Source organism: Ambystoma mexicanum, chromosome 6p (assembly GCF_040938575.1).
Source record: "Ambystoma mexicanum isolate Mex_15411 chromosome 6p, UKY_AmexF1_1, whole genome shotgun sequence".
In the NCBI taxonomy this organism is placed as follows: domain Eukaryota; kingdom Metazoa; phylum Chordata; class Amphibia; order Caudata; family Ambystomatidae; genus Ambystoma; species Ambystoma mexicanum.
In genome coordinates, this window is record NC_090935.1 from 22,789,927 (window position 1) to 22,813,804 (window position 23,878).

At 45.4% G+C, this 23,878-nt stretch overlaps 1 protein-coding gene across 2 annotated transcripts in view; it reads left to right on the forward strand.

The window, feature by feature from the left end:
* LOC138511160 (uncharacterized) overlaps positions 1-23,878 on the forward strand; it is a 267,800-nt gene that overhangs the window by 233,071 nt on the left and 10,851 nt on the right. For both annotated transcript variants that reach the window (XM_069626663.1, XM_069626664.1), the window contains exon 5: positions 17,220-22,548. In XM_069626663.1, the coding sequence (XP_069482764.1) occupies positions 17,220-22,505 (5,286 nt within the window). In that variant the 3' untranslated portion in view covers positions 22,506-22,548. The remainder of the gene's footprint in view (positions 1-17,219; positions 22,549-23,878) is intronic.

Below are 23,878 nucleotides of genomic sequence, written 5' to 3' on the forward strand. Positions count from 1 at the left end.
TCCAAGTCGAGATCTTCTCTTCTCCTGGACAACGACGCAACTTACACCCACTACCAGGAACAACTGCCACCGCTGGAGGATCCTTCCCACTTAAGGTACCGTGTCCCGCCTGGCTTCCCTTGCTACCGACTGTACAGGTAGATTTAGCCCCCGGCTTTCGAACCTGGGTTAGCCTGGGACACCATGACTAAACTTTCCTAAGCCTTTCTAAACTCTTTTTGAACCCTCTGCAAGACTTTCTAAGCCTAGTGTAACTGTGTGATCTTGGGCGCATTTGTGCTCTGCTCTCTCTAAGAGTGGGCCCAGCCTTTGGACTTTGGCTCACCAGTGACTTTTGCTCTTCTGCCTTGCTAACAGTGTTCCTGAATCTTAGAGTGGTGTACCTTTCCATATTCTGTCTTTTTCCCTCCCTTTCTCACAAACGTATTGCAGTGCCATCTAGTTAAGCGCTCACCTCTGTATGAAAATAAGTGGTGTTTTACTGTGACTTATCTGATAAGGAAAAAGGGGTGTATATATTACAGTAGTAACTGTGTTTAGAATATTTTACAATAAGAGTGCTGGAGTGTTTCAAACAGTGTGTTTTTAAATAAATAATTATATACTTTGATACCAAAGCTCTGGTCAGTGTTTGCTTGTATTATTGTATCTGAGTGCCCATTGTGTATACTTTGCATACTGCCTAACTCTTCTTGAGGGAAGTCTGACTGCTCAGCCACAGCTACCAGGTAAATCTGGGTGGTACAGACTGCTACCAAGTGGGTTTACTGCCAACACCTGTAGTCTTAAATCTTTTGCAGTGTTCCCTAAGGGAACTGTACAGGTTTCTGCCTAACACCCATTGTCACAAGATTTGATATGCAGGTATCTGTTTCAATAAGCTCCCATCTTCCGGAATCTCTGCTGTGTGACTTTTTCTGTGAAACTATCATCACATTTGAGCTTATAACTTCAGTTCCCAACGTTGAATTCTAAGGAGCGTTGAATCATTGGATGGAGCTTTCCTTGATCTTTTCATAGATATTTGAATGATGTCTTTGAGAGGTATGTTTCCTGGGATAATGGTCAAAGTATGATCTTCCATACAATCCTATGAAGAAATAATGACATGCATTTTTTGCCCTTCAATTAAATGGCATATTTTTGTTCACACGATATGTATGTAGTCCTGGCCTCTGGCCTTCGTTCACCCATGCCTGCCATAAAAGCAATGAACATTTCTTTCTCCCAGGGCTAATGCCCATCTGTCCTTATCTTCTTTGAGCAGAGGGTATAACTCTGCCCACTTACTCAGTGGCAGTCTCCTGTAACTTGTCACTTGTCAGATAGATCCTGGACTTCACCAGTAATCCAATTTTAATTCTAGGTTTTTTTAAGAGTTGGCTTCCATTAATTGGGTCATTTGTTTTCTCAGTGCCCATCTGTTTACTTCATGAAACCTTAGTCCGGCACAAGCTCTACCCCTTTTCTTTGTTGTGTGTGCTTCAAAGACATTCGGATATTCGGATAAGAGTAGGGAATAGGTGTGCAGTGCCTAATGTCTTTGGGATAAGCACAGTTTTCTACATGCACCTAAAACTGGTATTTTGGAATCCCTCTATTTATTTATTTATTTACTTATTTATTTATTTGGATTTATAAAGCGCCCAGCGGCCTGGAGGCCTCGTGGCGCTGTTGACAGAATATTCAACTTAGTACAGGTTAGCAAACAGTGGTTCCGTGGTTACAGAGGAACAGTTTGGAGGAAAGGCAAAGCAATGCGAGAGTTAGTTTAACAACTTTGTTTTCAGTGTTTTCCTGAAGGTAGAGAGGGATTGTTCGCTTCTCAGATTGGGTGGTAGCGAGTTCCATGCTTGGGGGCTAGAAATTCAAACCTGGATCCACCAGCTTTCACTCTGTTAGATGCTGGGACTGAGAGTTGGTGTGAGTATTTGTTGCATTTTGGCCTGTAGGTTGGTGCTTGGTGTATTCTTTCTACTAGGTACGCTGGTGCGGTTTGGTTGATGCATCTGTGTGTGATTGTAAGGGCTTTAAATGTTATGCGTTCTTTGACTGGTAGCCAGTGGGCGTCCCTTCTTGCCTGAGTGATGTGCTCTCTCTTGGCAATGCTGAGATCCGCTCTGAGGGCATTGTTTTGTGCTACTTGCAAACGATTGATGTTGTGCGTAGAGGTTCCGAGGAGTAGGATGTTGCGTAATCTAATTTTGCATCTATTGTGGCTCTGGCAATGTTGAGGCGGTTCTTTTGTGATAGGTAGGGTTTCACTGCAATTATGATTTAGAGGTTAGAGCTGCTGCTGATGAAATGCCACTGACTTGTCTGTCCATAGAGAGTGTGGAATCTAGGTAAACACCTAAGGTTTTCACTGAGGCTGCAGTTGTAATGACTGTGTCTTCGATGATGAAGGAGCTATACGTGTTGTCAAGTCTTTTTAGGGCTTCTTTAGGGCCTACTAGTAGTATTTCGTTTTTTTCCCCATTTAGACATAGTCCGTTTACTCCCATCCAAGCCTGGATGCGGGCGTATATGTCTCCCCCCCCCCCCAAACTCAGGATTCAGCACAACATGCGCCCGACCAAGTTGCAGTAACGCTCATTGTGTTCGCGGTATACCAGCGCAATTAGCGTTGGGGTACCGCCAAACTTGTGATGAGGCCCATCATACTGTAACTTAGTTTCCAAAACCTACGGGGTACAGGGATTGGCTAATAATGGTGACTACATATACATTCTAAAGGGGTTACATTTCTGATTGGGTAACGCTTGTCTGATGGCTCCTCCTGCGACCTCCTCTAAATTGATAACGGTAAAAATGCATCATCGCTACAATATGTTATTGGCTGGCACCTTGCTTCATGGGCGGCGTGACATTAGAGATTTTCATTGGTTGGCTTCTTACTAACCAACCTTGGACAGCTGACAAGTCGTCAAGACATAAGCCAGACAGGAGTAGGAGGAGAGAGGTCCACGGACTGCTTTCCTCTCAATTAAAGAAGATACCATCCCTCATTTCAAGGCCATGAGCCAGGAATTTCTTGTGTGTCATCTCGTGTCTGGTGATATGTGTAAGTAGAATCGTGGCAGATGGCAATTCTGGTCCCGATCTTTAAAAAGGGGGATCGGGCAGATCCATCTAATTATCGTCTACTGTCCATGTTGGATTGCACGGGAACATTATTTGCCACATATCTATTGCATGAACTACAGCCATGGATGGACAGAGAGAAGATATTGGATCGATTTCAATGTGGCTTCAGGGGTGGATACTCCACAGTGCATAACTTGGTGGTAATGGATATTCTTCGAAACAGGTCCAGATCAACTGTCAATCCACCATTATATGCATTATTTATTGACTTCAAGGCGGCCTTTGATTTAGTGCCGAGAGAACTTTTGTGGTCTAAATTTGAGATCTTGGGCTGCCCTAAAGGGATACTTTATTATCTCAGACTATTACACCACAACACCTCGGTTTCTCTGAAGCTCGACTCCAAAGGGAACATGACTAGTAAGATTCGGCAAACTTGTGATGTAAAACAAGGCTGTGTTACAACACCACTATTATACAACCTGTTTGTCCACGATATACCGAAAGCAATAACAGCAGAACATAATTGTCCCCCTAAAATAGGCACAGTCCACTGTCCGGTCCTAGCTTATGCTGATGACTTAGTCATCATGAACCACACAATCAGCGGACTACGTAGTTCAGCAGAGGCCCTATGGACCTGCGCTCAAAGAAACGGCCTCTCAATCAACCTGGGTAAGACCCAGATGGTGGTTTTTACCTGTAAGAAGGTATCATGAGTGAGTATTAAACTCCACGATTCAGCAATTCAATATACCCCCTATTATAGATATCTGGGTATAGAGATAAAGCCCAAGGGACAATATAATATGTGCAAACAAGCTCGGATCACTCGAGCGGCTCAAATTACTGCATTGATACATCGTTTTTCTGCCTCACATTGTGGGTACACTATTTGGGCCGCACGCCAATTATATCTGCAGGTTCTAGCACCTATGATCACTCATGGACTAGAAGCCTTACAGCTAATGGACCTTGGGTGGCTGCAGATGCTCGAGGGGAAATATTGGAAGAAGATACTAGGTCTCCCGACATGTATACCCATGTCCATCCTTAGACTGGAATTGTGCCTCATCTCGTGGAAATCTCAGGTACTTAGGAAGAGGGCGGAATTGTATTTAAAAATGACGTTGAATGCAGATAATCCCTTGCTTTCTGCTATGCACAGTGAAATTAATAAGTCTTCCATATTTCCACTTATGAAAAAACACAAGGACAGCTATTTGGACAAGATTGGTTGGACCAATAGGCTGTATGGGGACACAGCTAGTTTTTTGCGGGCATTAGCTAAGAAGTCCGAACTGTGTGACTGGATTGATAATTATGCTCATTTGGAAGACTTGAAACGCTAGAAATTTGTCCCATACATGCGATATACCTTTAAGCAATCACTGCCATACTTGTCTCTCTGCCCTTCACCTCGTGTTAGGCGATTCATCCTTTTAATGAGGATTGATCAGCTTCCGGTATTGGCTATCACTGGGATTATGAACAATCTTCCTACATCAGACGCTTCTTCGGGCTCTGTACGAATAAATCTGAGACTGAATCTGGTAAACATGTCCTAACCAGTTGTCCTGCCATGCTAAAAACCTACTCAACATGTTATGGTAGCTTTGTCCATAGTGAGGACCACATAAGTAGTAACGACTTTTGGCTGAGGTCTGTTAACACAATTGGCATGAAACTTCATATTGCAATGTATGACGTATGGTTGATTGTAGAGAGTCTGCTAGGTATAACCATTTAGGTGCTTTAATACTCCGGTGAAAAAATCTCATGTGTGAGAATGAGTGTCTAAACCATAAAGTAATATCTATGAATTGATAAGTGTTTACTCCAGCAATCCTTCTTTTAGAATCTTCAGAATGCGAAATTTCCACGGAACGAAATTGGTCATAGGTGAATAAAGATTAATGCTTGTGTACTGTTTATATATTTATGTAGATTTGCATTTTCCATTTTTAGTACATGCTAAAGTTTTCTTTCTTCTCTCTTCTGTCTTCTTTTAATTCTCATTTTAATGTTTTTATATGTCTAATGAAGTTGCAATAATATTTTCTTTCTGTAATGTGTATTGATTTATGAAATGTGAAAAACTTATGTTAAGCTATAACACATTAATAAATAAATAGATATGTGTAAGTAGTAAGGCAAGTGTCTTATTCGTTGCTAATGAATAGACAGTGTTCCTGTTCTGACTTGAGTGTCGTGTAGACCGTTGAGACCTCCGTCCCCAAGTGACGCACAGGGAAACCAAAAGAAACCCACTGTGCGACCTTTGGGGCCACAGGTGGGAGATGTTACTTCCCGGATCCACGGAACCTCTGGAACACCGATGCTGCTGCAAAAAGAACGAGGTTAAGTACCAGGCAATTACAATATATCACAAGAATCAAAGGATCTGAATAGTCTTACCTATCCGGTGTTTGGGAAACCCAGGAAACCTAGGAGGGAGGTTCGAGACTCAGATGAAGCGGTCCCTAGAACAAGAGGGACGCAGGCAAGCGTGGATACAGAATAAGCCACCTGTAACTTGAATCCCAAGAGGGAAATGGCGTAGAAGTTCAACAAGGTAACAAGGGATGATCCGAAGACAAAGTGGGGGACGAGTCAAAATCCAGTAATAGGTAAGCAGTTCCAAGCAAAGGTACAAAAGGATAATCCGAAGGAGTCCAGGTGAGAGTTCCAAGATCAAGATAAACCAGTAGTGTTTGTCCAAACGTAGCGCCAAACAGGGTCTGAAGACAGCTTAGAAGCAATGAGTGTTCCGTCCATCAAGCCTTATATACTGTGCGCTTCGGGGTCATGTGACGTCCACCAAGGCCACGTGGGAAACGCCGCTCTGAATCACGTGAACAAGTGAACGATCGGCGTGGAGGTTTTCCGCCGCCCCTTCTGCTGTATGCTCTCCATGGCAACTGCCAGTGCAGGAAGGGCTGCAATCGAGCCCGTAAATCGTACCTGGTACGGAGCTTTCGGTCCTTTGGGTAAACCGAATCACATGAGCCTCGAAACCTGGAGGGAGTCGTGTGGGAACCCGAGGAAGGTGTTGGGGAAATGTGATCAGTGTTCTGGTGTGCAGTGGGTCGGTGTGCAGAGGATCGCCTAACAGTTCCTCAATTATGAGTCACGTGTGATGGGACCATGTTTGGAATTATTTCACCCTACATTTATTAGGATTCTAGCTAGTATTGGTGCAAGTGTTATGGTTCCTTTTACCACTGGGGACACTCTTGAGTTATTCGTCATGGAGTCTTTTAGCGTATAGTTGTCCTGCACCTGGCTTACAAAGGTTGGTTGTACTCTTATATAATCTGAGAATATATGGCTTGTGTCTTGGGAATCGTTATCTCGTGCCTTCTCTCTGCCGTTTCTATCCTCCCTTATTCATGGTAACCTTGGCTTGGATTGCTAGATACTGTCTGAGCACTGCACAGATCTGTATTTTGTTATTTCAGCATGTTGAGTCCTCGTGAAACCTTGAGGCCTTTTGTTTAATTTAGAAGCATATTGTGCATCTATTTTGGAAAAGATGGCTGCCCATTACTGTTGCGTTTCTATGTTAGTGAGCTATATTCGAGTGTCTTTCATGTTGCATTCAGCTTACATATTGCTTATTTTAGTATCCTTCATGTCTTCTGGATGCTTTGTTCATATTATTCATGTATAAATGCGTGTGCTACCTACTGTTCGCGTTGTTCATGTTGAGTGCGCATTTGCTTCGTGTCTAATGCATGCACATGTATTGTTACAATGTTGGTTTGGGTTACCCGTGCCATCTTCAGCTTAGATTGTGTCCATTTCCTGCTGTACCTGCCTGGGATAAGCCGGTACAGCTGCCTTTTTGAGTAACGTTTTTCAACTGTGCAGTATTGAAATGGGGGAGGGGCAGAAGGTATGGATGATGTATTCATCTGCCTCTCAACAGTAGCAAGGCTATTCACAACCCCAGTTAAGCTAAACCACTCTCTTAAGTGGCGTAGACCGGACAGTAAGGCTGAACTAAGGAGAAAGTGGGCACTATTATGTAATATGGTTAGCTGTTAACAGAAATAGTATGTAAATACTACACTAAGACACCCATTTAATATTCATAGGTATGTAATAGCAATGTTTATATACAGCTCACAGTTGTGTAACCCACTATTGGTTACAGACTGCTGTAGTATCACAAGCAGTTATACTGACAATAGAAGCCATCACCAAAGTAGGGCGAAAGATGTTACACACACACATCAAAACATAGGCATTGTAATTATAAGGCACTCAACACTATATACTTAGTCTTCAGAAGTCCAGCCCTAGCTTACACAAAGTCTATGGGAATCCTTTAGGTGCCCAATAAAGGTTCCTGAGAGTCAAGGCGAGAATGATAGGAGAGTGTACTCAGCTAGGGTAGGTAAAACACAGCAAGCAGTTAGTCCAGAGCAAAGGAAATGGGTGAGAAAGAGGCTTGTGTATCTTAAGTGAGTTTGTAGAGAATAGAGAAGCAGCAACCAGCCCTGAGATGTAGAAATATATTCCACTGAAGAACTGATCCCGACACTACCTCCTTAGGCGAGGCCCATAGCTCTTAGGTAAATAGGACTTTACGCCCAATCCAAAACCAATGAGTGGGTGGGTCTGGACTGTTCAAGCGATAGAAGTGACCTCAGGCCCCCAAATGTACTAGATAGTTACAAATGGATCCAGGAAACAGCAAATAGTTTGAAACGCATGCCTCATTGTTTTGGTCATTGTGCACTGTCGTCAGGTTGCGTATTCAAGGACACTCACCACTGGCTGTCTCTCGTTTCATCTGGAAACCTCAGAAGGTTGATAGGCCACCCACGCTTGGTCCCACGATTAGGAGGAGATGTCCACGGATGACATCATGAATGCACAGCTTGCATTGACCGCGGGCAGGGTCAGGAGGAACTCAGCAGCTCAGTGGTAGGACTTCAGTCTCCCAGCAGGCTCATCTCCCGGTGGAGGGCAGCACAGTGGATTTCCAGTCTCGCAGCAAAACTATCTCTACTTCTGCCTCATGCTCTGTCTCCTTCTTCCAGCCTCCTGTCTCTCTTTTTCTCCCTCTTGCTCTGTCTCCTTCTTTAAGCCTCTTGTCTCTCTCCTTCTTCCTCCTGCTCTGCCTCCTTCTTCCATCCTCATGTCTCTCTCATTTTCCCTCCTGCTCAGCCTCCTTCCTTCAGCCTCCTGTCTCTCTCCTTCTCCCTCCTGCTCTTCCTTCTTCTTCCAGCCGAATGTCTTTCTCAATCTCCCTCCTGCTCTGCCTCCTGCCACCAGCCTCCTGTCTCTATATCCTTCTCCCTCCTGCTCTGCCTCTTCCTTCAGCCTTATTTCTCTCTCATACTCCCTCCTACTCTGCCTCCTTCCAGCCTCCTGCCTCCCTTCTCCTCCCTCCTGCACTGCCTCCTTCTTCCGTCCTCCTGTCTCTCTCCTTCTCTGCCAACCTCTTTCAGTCTCCTGTCTCTCTCCTTCTCCCTCTGGTTCTGCCTCCTTCTTCCAGTCTCCTATCTCTCTCCTTCTAGCTCCTGCTCTGCCTCCTTCTTCCAGGCTCCTGTCTCTCTCCATCTCCCTCCTGCTCTGCCTCCTTCCAGCCTCCTGCCTCCCTCCTCCTACCTACTGCACTGCCTCCTTCTTCCGTCCTCCTGTCTCCCTCCTTCTCCCTCCTGCTCTGCCTCATTCCTTCAGTTTCCTGTCTCTCTCCTTCTCCCTCCTGCTCTGCCTCCTTCTTCCAGCCTCCTGTCTCTCTCCTTCTCCCTCCTGCTCTGTCTCCTTCTTCAAGCCTCCTGCCTCCCTCATCCCTCTTGCACTGCCTCCTTCTCCGTCCTCCTGTCTCTGTCCTTCGCCCTCCTGCTCTGCCAACTTCTTTCAGCGCCCTGGCTCTCTCCTTCTCCCTCCTGTTATGTCTTCTTCTTCCAGCGTCATGTCTCTCTCATTCTCCCCCTGCTCTGCCTCATTCCTTCAGCCTCCTGTCTCTCTCCTTCTCCCTCCTGCTCTACCTCCTTCTTCCAGCCTCTAGTATCTCTCCTTCTCCCGCCTGCTCTGCCTCCTTTCACCCTCCTGTCTCTCTCCATCTCCATCCTGCTCTATCTCCCTCTTCTGGCCTAATCTTTCTCTCCTTTGCACTCCTGCTCTGCCTCCTTCTTCCAGCCTCCTGCCTCTCTCCTTCTCCTTCCTGCTCTGCCTCCTTCTTCCAGCATCCCGTCTCTCTCATTCTCCCTCCTGCTTGGTCTCCTTCTTCCAGGCACCTGTCTCCCTCATTCTGCCTTGTGCTCTGCCTCCTTCATTCAGCCTCCTGTCTCTCTCCTTCTCCCTCCTGCTCTGCCTCCTTCTTCCAGCCTCCTCTCTCTCTCCTTCTGCCTCCTGTTCTGTCTCCTTCTTTCAGCCCACTGTCTCGCCATGGTAGATGACAAAGGCTCTGCACAATACATTATTAAAGGGTCAGGAGATGTGGAGTGCGGGGACGGGGGACCAGTGGGACCATTCAGTTCTTCCTTTCTATTTTGTTATCAGAAGGGGTTTGCCCAAGAATGTTCAGAAGGCGTTGGAGGAAATTGTGGGCATTGAAGCGAAGGGATGAGCGAAGATACAGACTATCCTAATACTTCATTTTAGGAGAATAAAAGAGCGAGAAAAGGAAACAGCCCAACAGCTGTAGGCAGAGCAAGCGAAATGGGTGCAAAAGAAATTGGGGAAGATTGCAGTTAAGGGGGCAGCACCATCAAGGGCGTGAAGGGAGGTGGCAGAGCAGACTCCAGTCCCGATGTCAGGATAGCAGCATTTTGGCCAGGAGGATGACAAGGACAGTAGGGAGGTGGGGCACAGAGCCCTATCCTATGTGGCAACAAAGAGGTCAGCAGCACGGGAGGGGTGGGTTCAGAGAGGGTAGAGGGGGATTTGGAGGGATTTGGAGGGAGGGGACCCAGGGGAGCAGGGAGGGGGGCACTCTCAATGTTGGAGCTGTGGGAAATGGGGACATTTTGCAAGGGAATGCAGGAGTATTGCCCACCGCCCCAACCACAGGTACAGCTCATGAGACCAACCTCTATAAGCCTGGTGTAAATACAACAGGCTTACACGCATTTGCCACAGTGACCCCCGGGTGCCCAAGTGCCACATCAGCTAATGACATAACCATTAATGCCCAAGCAGAATACCATGTATGGGAGTAACATGCCATCGACAGAGGGGTGAGCATGGTGGGAAATAACCCCTTCACGTTCCCCGGAACAACACATACCCTGACTAGGACAGCCCATAGAGAACTCTTGCGTGCCCAGTCCTGTCCATGACAGTCCACCCTGGCGAGGAACCCTTGGTGGGCGATGAGATAGGTAACAAGAAATTCATCTTCATGGTTGACACAGGTGCCACTAAATCATGCATCAGTGAGGGGAAGTTCCCGCTATCAGGAGAAACTCTTGACCCGTGGGGATTCTCTGGGGCTGTCTCCACGGTTCCATACACAACAGAACTTGATATCAAGATAGTAGGAAGGGTGGTGCATGCACCATTGTTGTATTCTGAGAGCTCCCCAATAAACCTATTGGGGCGAGACCTGTTAAGCAAATTGAATATGACTGTGTCATTCACAGATGGAGGCATGTGCGCCACTCCAGGCATGTGTGTCATAAGAGAGATGCTCATCATACATGCTAGGGGTGGATAGATTGTGTTTTGTGGTATCCCTGTGGGCCCAGATTTATTTGTCTATGGCATAACAGTGCTTCTTGTGGCAGTGCCCCAGAGGGCTTGTTGGCGAGTTCCGTCTGATTTCATTTTTCGACCTGTGGTGTCCCCTGACTTAGTGGCAGGGACAATACTGTCCCTAAATTTGCAGGGTCTGGTGATGTCAGCTAAATGGACTGTTGTAATTGGAACAGACTCAGATGGATGCGAGTGGCGCACAGTGTTGTGTTTTGATCCTACAGTGCCTCTGAAGGAAGTGACAGAAGCAGATTTGTTTGAGGACAACCCAGAAAATGTCAAGATTGTGCTAGCAATATCTATTCCTTGTGACATTATGGTGCAGTATCCAAAAGTGCAGTGCCCATTGATGGCTCTGGTGGCCCCACCCCCTTCACTGACGCAGATTTAAAGCAGGTCCATCAGAGATTGTGGACGAAAAATGCCCACAATGTTGAGCATTTACAAGGGGGGTGACCCCAGTAAGAATACCACTCAAGCTGGAGCGGTGTTTCCTTGGGTACGGCAGTACCCCCTGTCAAGGGAGGCAGAAGAAGGGATAAGGGACACCATTGTTGCTTTACTAAACCAGGGGATAGTTGTACCATCTACCCCCCATGCAACAGAACAATCTATCCGATTAAGAAGGCTAAAAGGGGGAGCTGAAGAATGAGCCAAGATTTGTGCCTTCTTAATGACATTGTACAGGCAAAGTTTCCAGTGGTCCCAAACCCTGCAACAACCCTTTGTAACATCCCCAAAAAGGTGACCTACTTTACTGGTGTGGATCTCAAAAATGCCTTCTTTTGTGTCCCTCTGCACCGAGACTCACAGTACCTTACCGCATTTACGCATGGGGGAATGCGCATCGAACACATGAGATTGCCTCAAGCATACTGCAAATCCCCCAGTATTTTTAAAAGAATACTGCGCGCTGATTTGGGTAATATTAATGTGCTCAGTATCCTCATTCAATATGTTGACGACTTACTAGTGTGTAGCATCAGTGAACGCCAATGTAGGAAGGACTATAACACTGTTACAACTCCTGGCCCAAAAGGGATACAAGGTGGACAAGGTTAAATGACAGTATTTCCTCAAGGAGGTATTATACTTGGGTCAGTTCATTTCTGTCAACAGCAAAAGAACAATTCCTGATCGCGCAACAACGGTGCGTGCCAAATCCCCACCCAAAACAGTAAAAGAAATGCAAAAAATCTTGGGGCTTTGTAATTACTGCAGGGCATGCATACTTGATTACGCAGCTTAGACAAGACCACTACTGCAGGCTCTTAAGGAATGTAGAGGAGCAGCCAACTGCCCCTGCAGAAAGTCCCGCCCCCCTCCCATATGCGAGACGAAGATTGCACGTGTGAAGAGCACTGCAGAAAACGAAAGCCGTTTAATAACTGTACCGATGCAGCAACGCAAGTAGATTAAGTGATCAGAGAAGCTAGCTATACGTAGTGAATAGATCGCAGGCGGTGCTGCCATTAAATAGAAGCTGGACGTCGTTGTCACAATTTTAGTAAGTTCAAGCCCATGAAGAGAAAAGCTGAAGCTGTGTCGCAGCAAAAAAGTAGCTGAGATCGTGGAAGGATCAAGAAAGGCTGTCTGGCCAGGTGTCAAGGATGGATCTGCCAAGGAACTGGTTATCTATACTTTTAGAACACTGAATGTGAGATCGCGAATCATCCCTTGTTAAGGTGCAAAGAACACCATGAGTGCCAAGTTTATTCATTTAATACAATTAAATGCTGCAAAATGGGCTGAATTGCGGTCTCCTGTCAAGTGAGCCGAGGATGAAAATAGAAGTTTGGTATACAGTCCAGAACTATGATAGCGCATGCTCAAACTCCCATATATTCTCAGAAGCAAGTAAACTTTGCAAGGCCAAGTTCAAAGACAATCTCCATGGCAGAAGGCATTGGTGAGGAGAGATGATGGGCTAATTGGATGGGGAGACACGGTCAAGTCCACCTCCTGGTACCTGGGGTATGAGCTTAGGTGCTGCTAGTGAGCCAAATGTTCCAGAAGGGCACGAGTGTGCCAACCAATTGTAGAGGGCCATTTAACGAAGGGCCTTCTAGTCTGAGAGCCAATGATGAACTGCGTATCTTATAACAGTTGAAGATGATTTGCACTAGGGGTGGGCATGAGTTGTCCACCTGACTGTAGAGACCCAATCACTACCCGATCCCTTATAGAAAGTATACTTAGATGCTCCCCTTTAGCCTATCACAACTCCCCGTAGGTTTCGCTTAATTGCTACGTAGTATGACATCACGTATGATGACATTTTACTATATAAATGTAATTTTGTTATGAAATGCTTCGAGAGAAATGCTGTGCAACGTCCGTTGATGTCCGTTGTAACTCCCAGTTTAGACAATTGATATTAAAACAGTAAAAATGTACTTTGCCATCGTCCTGAGTTGGTTTGATTATTTGGTGTAAGAGTTACTCTGCATCTCATCTGCTGCATGACACACTACCTGCCTAAGGCCATAAGATCAGGAAGCTCAGAAGGGTGACAGTAACATAATATGAACAGAAGAAATGTTTAAAAACTTCAATGACCTTAAGGAGGTCGTCTCCATTGCACCAGTGTCAGAAACCCCAGATTACACGCGGGAGTTCTGCCTATGTTCCCATTCTATTGGATAGTTAATGACTGCTGTACTGACGCAAAAATGTTCCTTGTGCCATTGGCCTACTACAGTGGCATCCTAGACTCAGTAATGCAGGGACAGTTTGCCTGCGAGCAAGCACTTGCTGCAGCAGCATTTGCTATCGAGAAAAGTTCTACCATTGTCATGGGGTGCACGGGCATGAGGCATACTGGGGCAGCTGTGGTCCGTTTGGTGGATGGGGAATATGAAACATTGGTGCAAAAGTGATTGCAGGTGCACTTCTCAACCCAGGCAGCAGAGCTCATTGCGCTTATTGAGGTGCTTCAAGCATCCCAAGGGTGTCACGTGACTATCTACTCTGATTCAGCATATGCTACCACCACAGTACATGCTGGACTTGCACAGTGGAAGAGAAGGGGATTTAGGAGGGCTGACGGATCTACTGTGCAACACACTGCTTTGCTGGATAAGCTCATCCACGCCCTTTACCAGCCACCCATAGTGGCGGTTGTCAAATGCGCTGCCCACACTAACAACCCAGAAAAGGTCTCACTCGGTAACGCCGCTGCGGACACAGCAGCGAAAACCATAGCATATCTCCCAGTGCCACAAGTAGCAGAGTATCCTGTGTTAACGCCTACCACAGAACAGTTACCCACACCATACAATGGCCTATCAATTGCCTAGTTGATTGAAATACAGGGACGGGCACTGCATGAAGAGAAAGAGCTCCGAATTAAAAGAGGGTGCAACAAGTCCTGAACAGACCTCTTGTGGTGGCAGGAGATATCAGGAAAGGAGGTAATGCCTCATGAGTTGTTACTAGTAGCATTCGACCGGCTGCACCCCGGCATACATCTCCAAACAACAAATAGCAGCGGAAATTCAGGAAGACTGGTTCGTTCCGTACCTGCAGGAGAATTTGGCAAATATGGTCATGCATTGCACCACGTGCCAAACCTACAATACAGGCCTCACATAAAGAACAATTAGAGGCACCCTGCCCCTCCCTACTGGCCATTCCGTAAACTCATATTGATTATGCGGTCATAGGCGAAAGGTGTAATGGGTCTCAGTACCTCATTGTGACTGTGTGTCCCTTCTCGCGATGGGTGAAGGCGGGACCTTGTGCACACACAGACGCTAAGTGCGCTGCAACATTTTTGGTGCAAGAGGTTTGCCCTTGATGGGGTACGTGCAATGTATTTATTTATTTGTATATTTATATAGCACTGAAGCCTGTAAGCATTGAAGGACTACAAAACACAACATACAACATGAAACATAAAAATAACACCATCAAAGCAAGGAAAATCAAACATTCTTTTTTACAGAATCATCTAAGTCAACAACCTTAGTCTCGTGAAATAGGGACATTACTTATCCATGCCATTATACTACAAGTTTCAAATTCGATAGGCCTTTGGGGAGGTATTTACAGCTACTCAAATAGAGGGGGGGTTTACTGGTTCCACATCCCACCAGCATTCCCTGTTATTCTGATTACACCATTCGTCTAACTGTAATCTTCGAACCAATTTCAAATCTGAGCTCCGGACTTCTCCTGGCCCAGTTCCCTGATGGAGCCAGGCCAGGACTTTGTTCCTTAATGCATCTCTAGGCTCATACCCATTCAGTTTCTCTATATTAGTGATGACAACATTTCTTTCATCACTAACAAAGTCACATAGTAGTTTTTCCTTGGGAGCTGGTAATTGTGCTTTCCTAACTTGAATGTGTTCTGGGATAGATGACAGCAAACATCGAGTTCCAGGGCGACCTGCCCCAATAGGGCCTGGTTTAGGCTTAACGATGTCCACCAAAGGTACAGGATAGAGGGAACTGGGCTCATCATTTCCTTCCGAGAGTGGATTACCAACCTCCTCACAAATATGCTGGGAAGTTAGGGGAGAACTGTCTATTTTCTCCAATAGGGGAACTGACTGGGCACAAGTATTTACAAAGCGGAGAGATTGCTGCAATGAGCTATTCAATAAAGAAGCCGACTGCGTGCAGATATTTACCAAACCAGACCCAGAAAGTTGCTGCAACCTTAAAGGAGTTAGAGATTCAGTTTGGGATGAGTTATCCATTTTAATAAGGTGGTAATTCCCAACACAGTTGTCCAGGCAATCCACCCATAAGCAAAAGTCTGAAAAGTTTGTACACAAGGTCAAATCTTCCATAATGTTAGCTTTAACCAGATCACATTTATCTGGAGTAGTCTGGGAGTCTGTATCCAAGTTGGGCTGAGCTGTTAGCCCCAGGGAAGTTTTCAAGTCCAAAAGGGCTTGGGACTCGGATTTAAGCCTGGAGCCATCCAGATCCAAGAGAGGTAATATGAGCAATGGGGACGGACAGGAATCCCCTATAGATGGTAGAGGTTCCCCAATATTAATATCCCCTTCGGTTGTCCAATTTGCCACAGTCGATCAATTACCTCCATTGTTCAGCAAGGTAGTATCGTCTGCATCAGAGGACAGATTGTCCCTCTCCATTTGCAGCTTTTGTCGTACCCTTTGCCTCCTGTGTTGGCTTAGAGTCTGAACCTCAGTGATACGACCCCCCCAAAGGAGCCAGAGGAGTCGAATTAGGCAAAGCTGTCGGGGCATCAGGCAGCCAGGATCCAACCACAGCAGGGGAAGTGATCAACAGGGTATTAATTAATGGAGTGCTTCCCAAAACCTGTCTTTGAGGGGTCAGTGAGCCTTTATCAAGTAACAAAGCTTCCCCAGATTTTTTCGGCAGATGTTCCCTTCCCCATCTGAAGTGAAAGGCATAAGATAAGGCTCAGGGAGACACTCCTTCACTCAATACTCACATGGAGCACTATTCAGTGGTAACACAAATAGAGACGGACATTGTGGGGGGTCATCCCGCTGGACTTACAGAAGTATCCCAGTTGCTGCACAGTAGAAGGGACAACGGGAGACCCACACCGCTTAACAGTGCAACTGCACCCACGGCTACAGTGCCCGCCAGAGCAGCTCCAACAGCCAGCGTACCTCGTAAGAGGTTAAAGGAATAAACCTAGAACTGGAACAACGCCAGGCAGCACTGGCGCCTACAGCAGCAGCTGCCTCCGATGAACTAGATGTATTAAGGTCAGATAACGGTACACATTTCTTTAATTACATTTTTAAAGAGATTTCGGCATTATTGGGCATTGGGCATCAGATGTGCACCATCTACCACCCCAAAACCAACAGGGTCGTAGAAAGGATATACATCCTGATAAAAAGCAAATTATCGAAACTGTGCTCAACATTAAAGCAAAATTGAGTGCACTGTCTGCCAATCACATTGTTTAGTTTGCACACACAGTCCAGTAAAGTATTACAATTGTTAAATGTTCATTGGCTGAGCAGTGACGACTGCAATATCACCCACGTGGACGAAGATGGATGGACAAGGCTGAGACCAATGGCCTGGTGTTCCCTATGGAGCAGGTGACCTATGTGTAGGATCTCTCCAATCAGCATAGCGAGTTTCTACTGTATGATATGATGTCACCAGTGACGATGCTTACAGTTATAATGTACTACACATTCCGTGGCAGCAGACTTTTTTTGCCGCTTTTTTCCGTTTTGTGTGGAAATAAAACGTGTTATCCTTGCAAGAGGTGTGCTGGGCCTTTTTCCCCAAGTGGGTTGTATTTGATTGGTGTGAGCGTCTGAGGGGATTTCCTACAGGAACACACAAGTGATCAGCAAAGCGTTCAGATCCACTTGGGAGGTGCTTAACTTGTATGTCATTTCTGATTTCAATGCACTGAGATATTTAACACACATCTTCTTTATATTTTAGGAAAAAGATGTTGAGGAGAGGTTTAACCTCCTACTACTTGAGACCAACATGAAGGAAGACGAAGCTTTGGCATCCCAAAACATCGGTGCTCGGATGCAAACACTGCAGCAGAATCTCATTGCTCAGTACTTCCTGGACAAGGACATACCCACCTGCAGTCATGGAAGTTTGGATAAGGCCTTCAATTATGAGAATCTCTCACTGACCGAGCACCTGAGTCTTCTTCAAGCAACAGTCCAAGTAACACTGAATGGAGTTGGGTTGGAGATGATTAATCTGCTGAAGTGCAAAGACGAGATAGATGCAAAATCCAGCTGTCTCATTCGAATACTGGACATACTTTATAAGACAAACAAGACATTAGTGGGAAAACTTTCCCACATGGTCTTTTCTGAACTCACTAGCACCGTTCAAGACTGCCTTGGTCTCCTATTATTCAGTGGCATATGGACCCCTATCCAGGCCATTGTGTTTGTGCTGAAGGTGCGACAGGAAGCTGTTCCTCAGGACAAAGTAGAGAAAATCCTCCATTGCGTACAGACATACCATGTTGATATTAATACTGCCCTTGCTTCCTTGAAGCAGCTTGATCCTCTTCAACATCTCCAACAACAAGTGAAGAAAGAGAAGGACAAAGATTTAAAAAACATCCTAGCAGAAATGAGAGCAAACAGATATCAAGAAAAGGTTCTCTCCATTCTGGAACAAGTCCTTAGTGAAGTTGGGGCTCGACTACCAGTATACGAAACATTGGATCTGGATGAGAAAATGAAACAAGAAGGTTTAGAGATGACCCGATCTATAGACTTGGAAAATCCTGATATGGAGACACTTGTTAAGATTGTGATTGGCTTATGTGTGGCTGTTCAGGACACCACAACTATTATAAAAGAGTCGGGAGAGAAGATCGAAGGCTATTTCCCACGCATGACCCAACTTGCATCTGTGTTGACACTTCTCCTTTCCAAAGACTCTGAATGCAATGGTTGTCTTCTGGAGATCTTCACTGGTGAGGGCAAATCTTCTATTGTGGCTATGCTCGCCCTCATCCATGCAATCCGTGGAAAGAAAGTGGATGTTATAACAAGTTCCCCGGTACTTGCCCGTCGAGATCAAGAGGAATGGAGCAAACTCTACAAGATGTTCGATGTGTCTTGTAGTGTTGTTCCACCTCCATCGTTAGATGAATGCACTGACTCAAGACAAAGGGATAAAACCATTAAAGAAGCATACACAGCTGATATTGTCTATGGTACGATTGGGAATTTTGCTGCAGACATTCTACGACAGGAATTTGAAAAAGTCAGAACCCGCGGAGATAGGACTTTCGATATAGCCATTGTGGATGAAGTAGACTATATGACCTTAGACAGTGGTGTACAAGTCACGTTTCTTTCACATGCAGCCACAGGGATTCGGCACTTAGAACAACTTCTGGCTGTTATCTGGGCCAAGGTGTGTACATGCCAATGCATCGAAGAGGCCAAAACCGGAGACATTCTCTGGGCAACAGGAACACAGTATTTCCACAAAGTTGCTACAACAGCTGTGATGGGACCACAGACATCTGAACATTTTTCTCCCCTCGATATTCTGATGCCAGGACTGCAGCTGGGCTTCTTCACTGAAGAAGATGTGAAACAAATAGAAACCACCATAGGAAGACCAGAACAGCCGAGCACGGAAGAACCAAAGGACTCTGAAATCAAAGAGCTCATGGATAAACTGGGACCTGCTCAGCAGAGAGATCTATTGTCCATATTTCAGAAGGTTCTAGAAGATGCAGTTGTGTTTGAATGTTATGAGGTAAAGGATGGTAAAGCATCTGCTTTCGAGAACAATTCCACAGCCAACAACACCTCCGTATTGGATCATGAGAAGGTACACATTCTTCTCCAGGAACATGGGCGCGCTTGCGAAGTGATGCATGAAAAGGCACTAGTGGAAGGAGCCATTGCTGAACTGGAATCAAGAATTAAGTACTCAGATGCCTATCAGCCACCAGAAAGCCAAAGTAATAATGAGGAGCACTTCATCCTACTGCCAGCCTACCTGAAAGAGTATACCAAAAGCAGGATGAAGGTCTTTGTGGAAAATGCCCTGAGAGCAATAAGAATGGTCAAGGATCGCGAGTACATGATAGAATCGGCCACAGAACAAAACCAAGTAAAGACCACCTCGCCCATCCATGAGTATCACTGCATCATCCCAGTGGACTTCAAAGCTACCGGTGTGCTCGAGAAGAACAAGCGCTGGGGAGACGGCTTGCAGCAATTCCTAGAAATGAAGCACCAATTGGCGATATCTCCGTTATCGAATGTCACCAACTTTATGTCAAATTTCCATTTCCTTCAGAGATACACTAAAGGCACTGGCATGTTTGGTGTCTCAGGAACCCTGGGGGATGAGGCAGAAGTGGAGTTCCTGAAAAAGCATTATAGAGTCTCTTGCTATATCATGCCTACTCACCGCTACACCAAGAAGACCGAGCTACCTGTTGTCCAGGTTGAAGGCGGGCAAGATGCTTGGATTAAAAAGATTTGCGAATGTGTGAAGGAGCACACCAGCCCAAATCAGTGGGTCAAAGGTCAAGCCACTTTAGTTGTCTGTGAAGATGTGAAAACAGCTGAGAAGCTGCAAAAAGAGTTAATAGAACTAAAGGCTGTTTCCAACTCAGATAAATTAACTTTGTACACCAGAAGTGATAAACACAACATTGAAACGAGAATCTTCGATGCCGGGGATGTGATAATTGCTACAAACCTCGGTGGAAGGGGCACCGATGTTAAAATCACTAGAGATGTGAATGACAGTGGGGGGCTCTTTGTGATTCTCACTCATTTCCCTACGAACATGAGAGTGGAAAAGCAAATATTTGGCCGAACATCTCGTAAAGGGAACCCTGGGATGGTCCAGATGATACTAAACTACCAAGAGCTGCCTCAATCATATCAAGCCCAACCCATCGAGGTGATGAGGCAACTCAGGGCAGACTATGAAAAGAAGCGCATCCCTGACATGGAGGACGATGAGCTCTTGGAAGTAAAGATGCGAGAGGAACTCTTTGGGACATTTTGTGAGCATCTGGATCTTTTTCATGGAAATTACGGAAAGGTTGAAAGAAGAGATATCTACCTGTCTTCTGTCTTTCTCGCAAGTGATGACACATTTGATTACTCCCAGGCCAAGCTGGACTACCGCCCAGCATTGAATGCACTGAAGGAGACCTGGGCCCTTTGGCTCACGCTTCATGACAAAGACATAGAGGAGCATAAAGACCTCAAACAACTAAAGCAAGACCTCAGCAGAGTGATCCAGAAGAGAGCAGAGAGCCTCCTAAGGGGGGAATCAGAGAACTTCTATGACTTCATTAAGCAAGCAATGGATCGCATGTACCTTCACACTCAGAACAAAGGGTCGGATTATGGTGCATTATCGTTCTGGAATAAAGCACAGAACACTGATCGAGTGTACCGTGCCGTCTCTCTCTACAATCAAGCTTACATAAAAATTAATTTGGGACAGGGGGACTACATGCAGAATGCCATTGATTTATTGACGGAATCAAAGCAGACAATCCATATTTATGTTTCAGAGGTGGCGAACACCACAGTGGCCTGCCAAATGTCCTGCATAGCAAGGTTCGAGCCTCACAACAGAGATGAAACCAACTTTGCAAAACAAATGCAAACCCGCAAGAGCCTCTTCAAATCCTGGATCGATTACATTGATAAATCCGTAGCAAAATTAAGAGAGCTGCAAAAAAGCAAGAGCAATGCCATCACAAAGGACCAAGCCGTCTTCTCACTATCAGCTGATCGTGGCCCTATAACCACTGATGAGCTGACTGTGCTCTACGACTATGGCTTGTCCTTTGTATTTGAAGTTGAAAAGAAGCCAGAGTTCTGCATTGATGCTCTTATCTGCTTCATCCTTGGAGCACTGCAGGTCCTAGCAGGTATTCTTGTGTGCGCTTTCACCTTTGGGACTGCCAGTCAGTTTGGAATGGGGCTTATATCCGAAGGAGTATCTGACATGATATCGGGCATAGAAGGGATGGTAAAGGGTACCTTCGATTGGGCAGAATGGGCAATATCCAAAGCAATTAGTATTGGGCTGGCCCTGTTAACGGCAGGATTTAGCACCATAAAAAAAGTGGCGGAAGTCGCTGTGAAAGTGGCAAAGAGTTTGATCAATGGAACCAAGACCTTTGCATCTGTTGCAGATGACATTATCCGAACTGGAAAATCTTTAATTTCTACAATTGCTAATACAACAAAATCCACAGCGTCCACCGTCACCAAAGAGTCTCTATCAAAATCCATCAAGGCCCTCGCCTCAAGTTCTGCTGTGAGGAAAAACTTTGTGCAGGCCGCAAAATACGCTGGTCAAGAGATCGCCAAGCAGGGCGCACTCAAGGGTCTAGAATATGGCATGGACAAAGGGCTGCAGGCCGTCTTCAGAAGCATGTTTGAAAAGGCTTTCAAAGAAATGATAACCCAATCTGTGAAAGGGGATGAAGCTCTGAACCAGGCAATGATAAAGTTTGCAATCGTCAATGGGGTGCCTGAGGAGGCCCTACTCACCGAGAATCCAAACACCTTTCAGATTCGAGGAACACACCGCAAGATCATGAATAGCGTAATAGCAGATGTTTGCCAGAGTGCAGTCACTGACGTCACTGATGATTACGACACTGTCAACAAATTGTTTACTTACCTCCAGGCTATGGAAGACGGTGTCCTCCAAATTCTAGAGAAGGCCAAGGTGAAGGGAGCTATCCAGAAAGGAATCAAGCTCAGTGTTGAGATCGGAAAGAGCACAGCTGAGTTTGTGCAGTTGGTAAATGCCGCCCCAACTAAAGAGATGATGGAAAAGAGAGTCTTCCCGTTTATGATTAAGAAATGCGATGAGCTCCCAACCACTAAAGACTATAAGGAAGACGGGCGTCGCAATTTCCCAGATGTGAAGATCATGAAAGCAGATTTGCTGGAAACAATATCCCAACTATTAAGTGATGAATTCATTGAATTATTTTCAAGCCGCTTAACAAGCTTCACAAACAATCGAATCAGCAGTGAAATTAACAAACATGTTGGAAAAACCGTCGACAATTTTCTGGAAAGAAATAAGACTGAGCGTTTCTTTACTGAACAAAAGCAGAACCGAAAAGTGAAAAAGATTCCAATCGAGGGAGCAAAAGCTAAACTTACAGAAGCCAAGCAGAAGGAGGTGAAAGGCCCCAAGCTCATCGAGGTGGATAATCATCAGAAGGTTCTATCCTGACTCAAGTGCAGAGGATATCACCCCGCAGCTGAGCAGACGAGAGGTAGGCGGCCAAGATCCAATATTCACTTATGCTCTGCTTTGGGCTTCTCTGATTATTTCATTCATTTGTGTATTCATTTATTTGTGCTCATGGTTTTTAATTAAACCTTACACAATGTATACAATTTAAATAAAACATTACATAAAATACAGTGTTACACTTTTAGAACAAAGTTACACGTTTCACCAAGTGACTGAACAATGGCAATAGAGATAACAATGTAAAATAGCAATTGAAAAGACTTGGCTATGAATTCCTTGGACTTTACCCCTTGGATTATCAGGCGAATAACACAGGAAATAAGCAATTTAACCAATTCTTGTTAAAAAGTCTTGTACTAAAATGAATTAACTTAAAAATTATGGCTTCCTAACTCAGTTCTTCGTAAAAGCTAGTCGCCAGCCATTCTTCTTCTCAATGGGCTAGTGCAGGTAAGAGCTCAGACGGAAACACTTAAGACTGTAGAGTCCATGGTCGCCTCCATTACAGTCCACCTGGGACTTGTAAGAAAGAAAGCCCACATTTGGCAAACATTTATGAGCCCCCTCCATTTTATGCTTGTACCATGCAGTGCTCTGGCCGGTTTCCCCAGTGGATTCAATCCAGATTACACTGGATATGCAACTTGTATATGTGTTTGGCCCTTTGGAGACTCTTATGGCCACCAAACATGTGAAGTATTGCCAAGTTGGCCACTACCCTCCCTTGATGCAGACAGTTGTACTGGTTCTGGTTGGTGGCAGTGCACCATAATCAGTGGCAGCACGAGCGTCTGGTCATTTTCATTCACATTCAGCCTGTTCTCCCTAAAAGGCCGGGAAATAGTGATGTGGCTGAAACGCAATTTCCAGGCAACCCAAAACTGTTGCCCAGACTTTGGTTTTCCAGCAATCTCGCTATCAGTTCTATTTTCTTGCCTTTTACAGAAAGATTCTCTTGTCTACAGAGAGCTCTCAAACTCTCTGTTTTTTTCCTGACAAGGACTCCTGACTGTAAACTTCCATAGTAGACATGTTTTTAGAAAGTTGCTTTTTAGTGCTAAGCTTTGTGGTTAGTTATCCTAAAGTGTTGAAAAGCACTCTAAACTGTATACTCGATACGAATCCCACCGCTGTATACCAGTGTTTGGCAGAAACCTGTGCAGTTCCCTCTGGGACCACTGCAAAAAGTTTAAGTCTACAGGAGTTAGCAGTAAACCCAATTGGTAGCAGTCTGTACCACCCAGATTTACCTGGTAGCTGTGGCTGAGCAGTCAGACTTCTCTCAAGACGAGTTAGGCCGTATTTGGAGTATACAAGATAGGGCAATTTACACAGTAGAACAAGCAGAC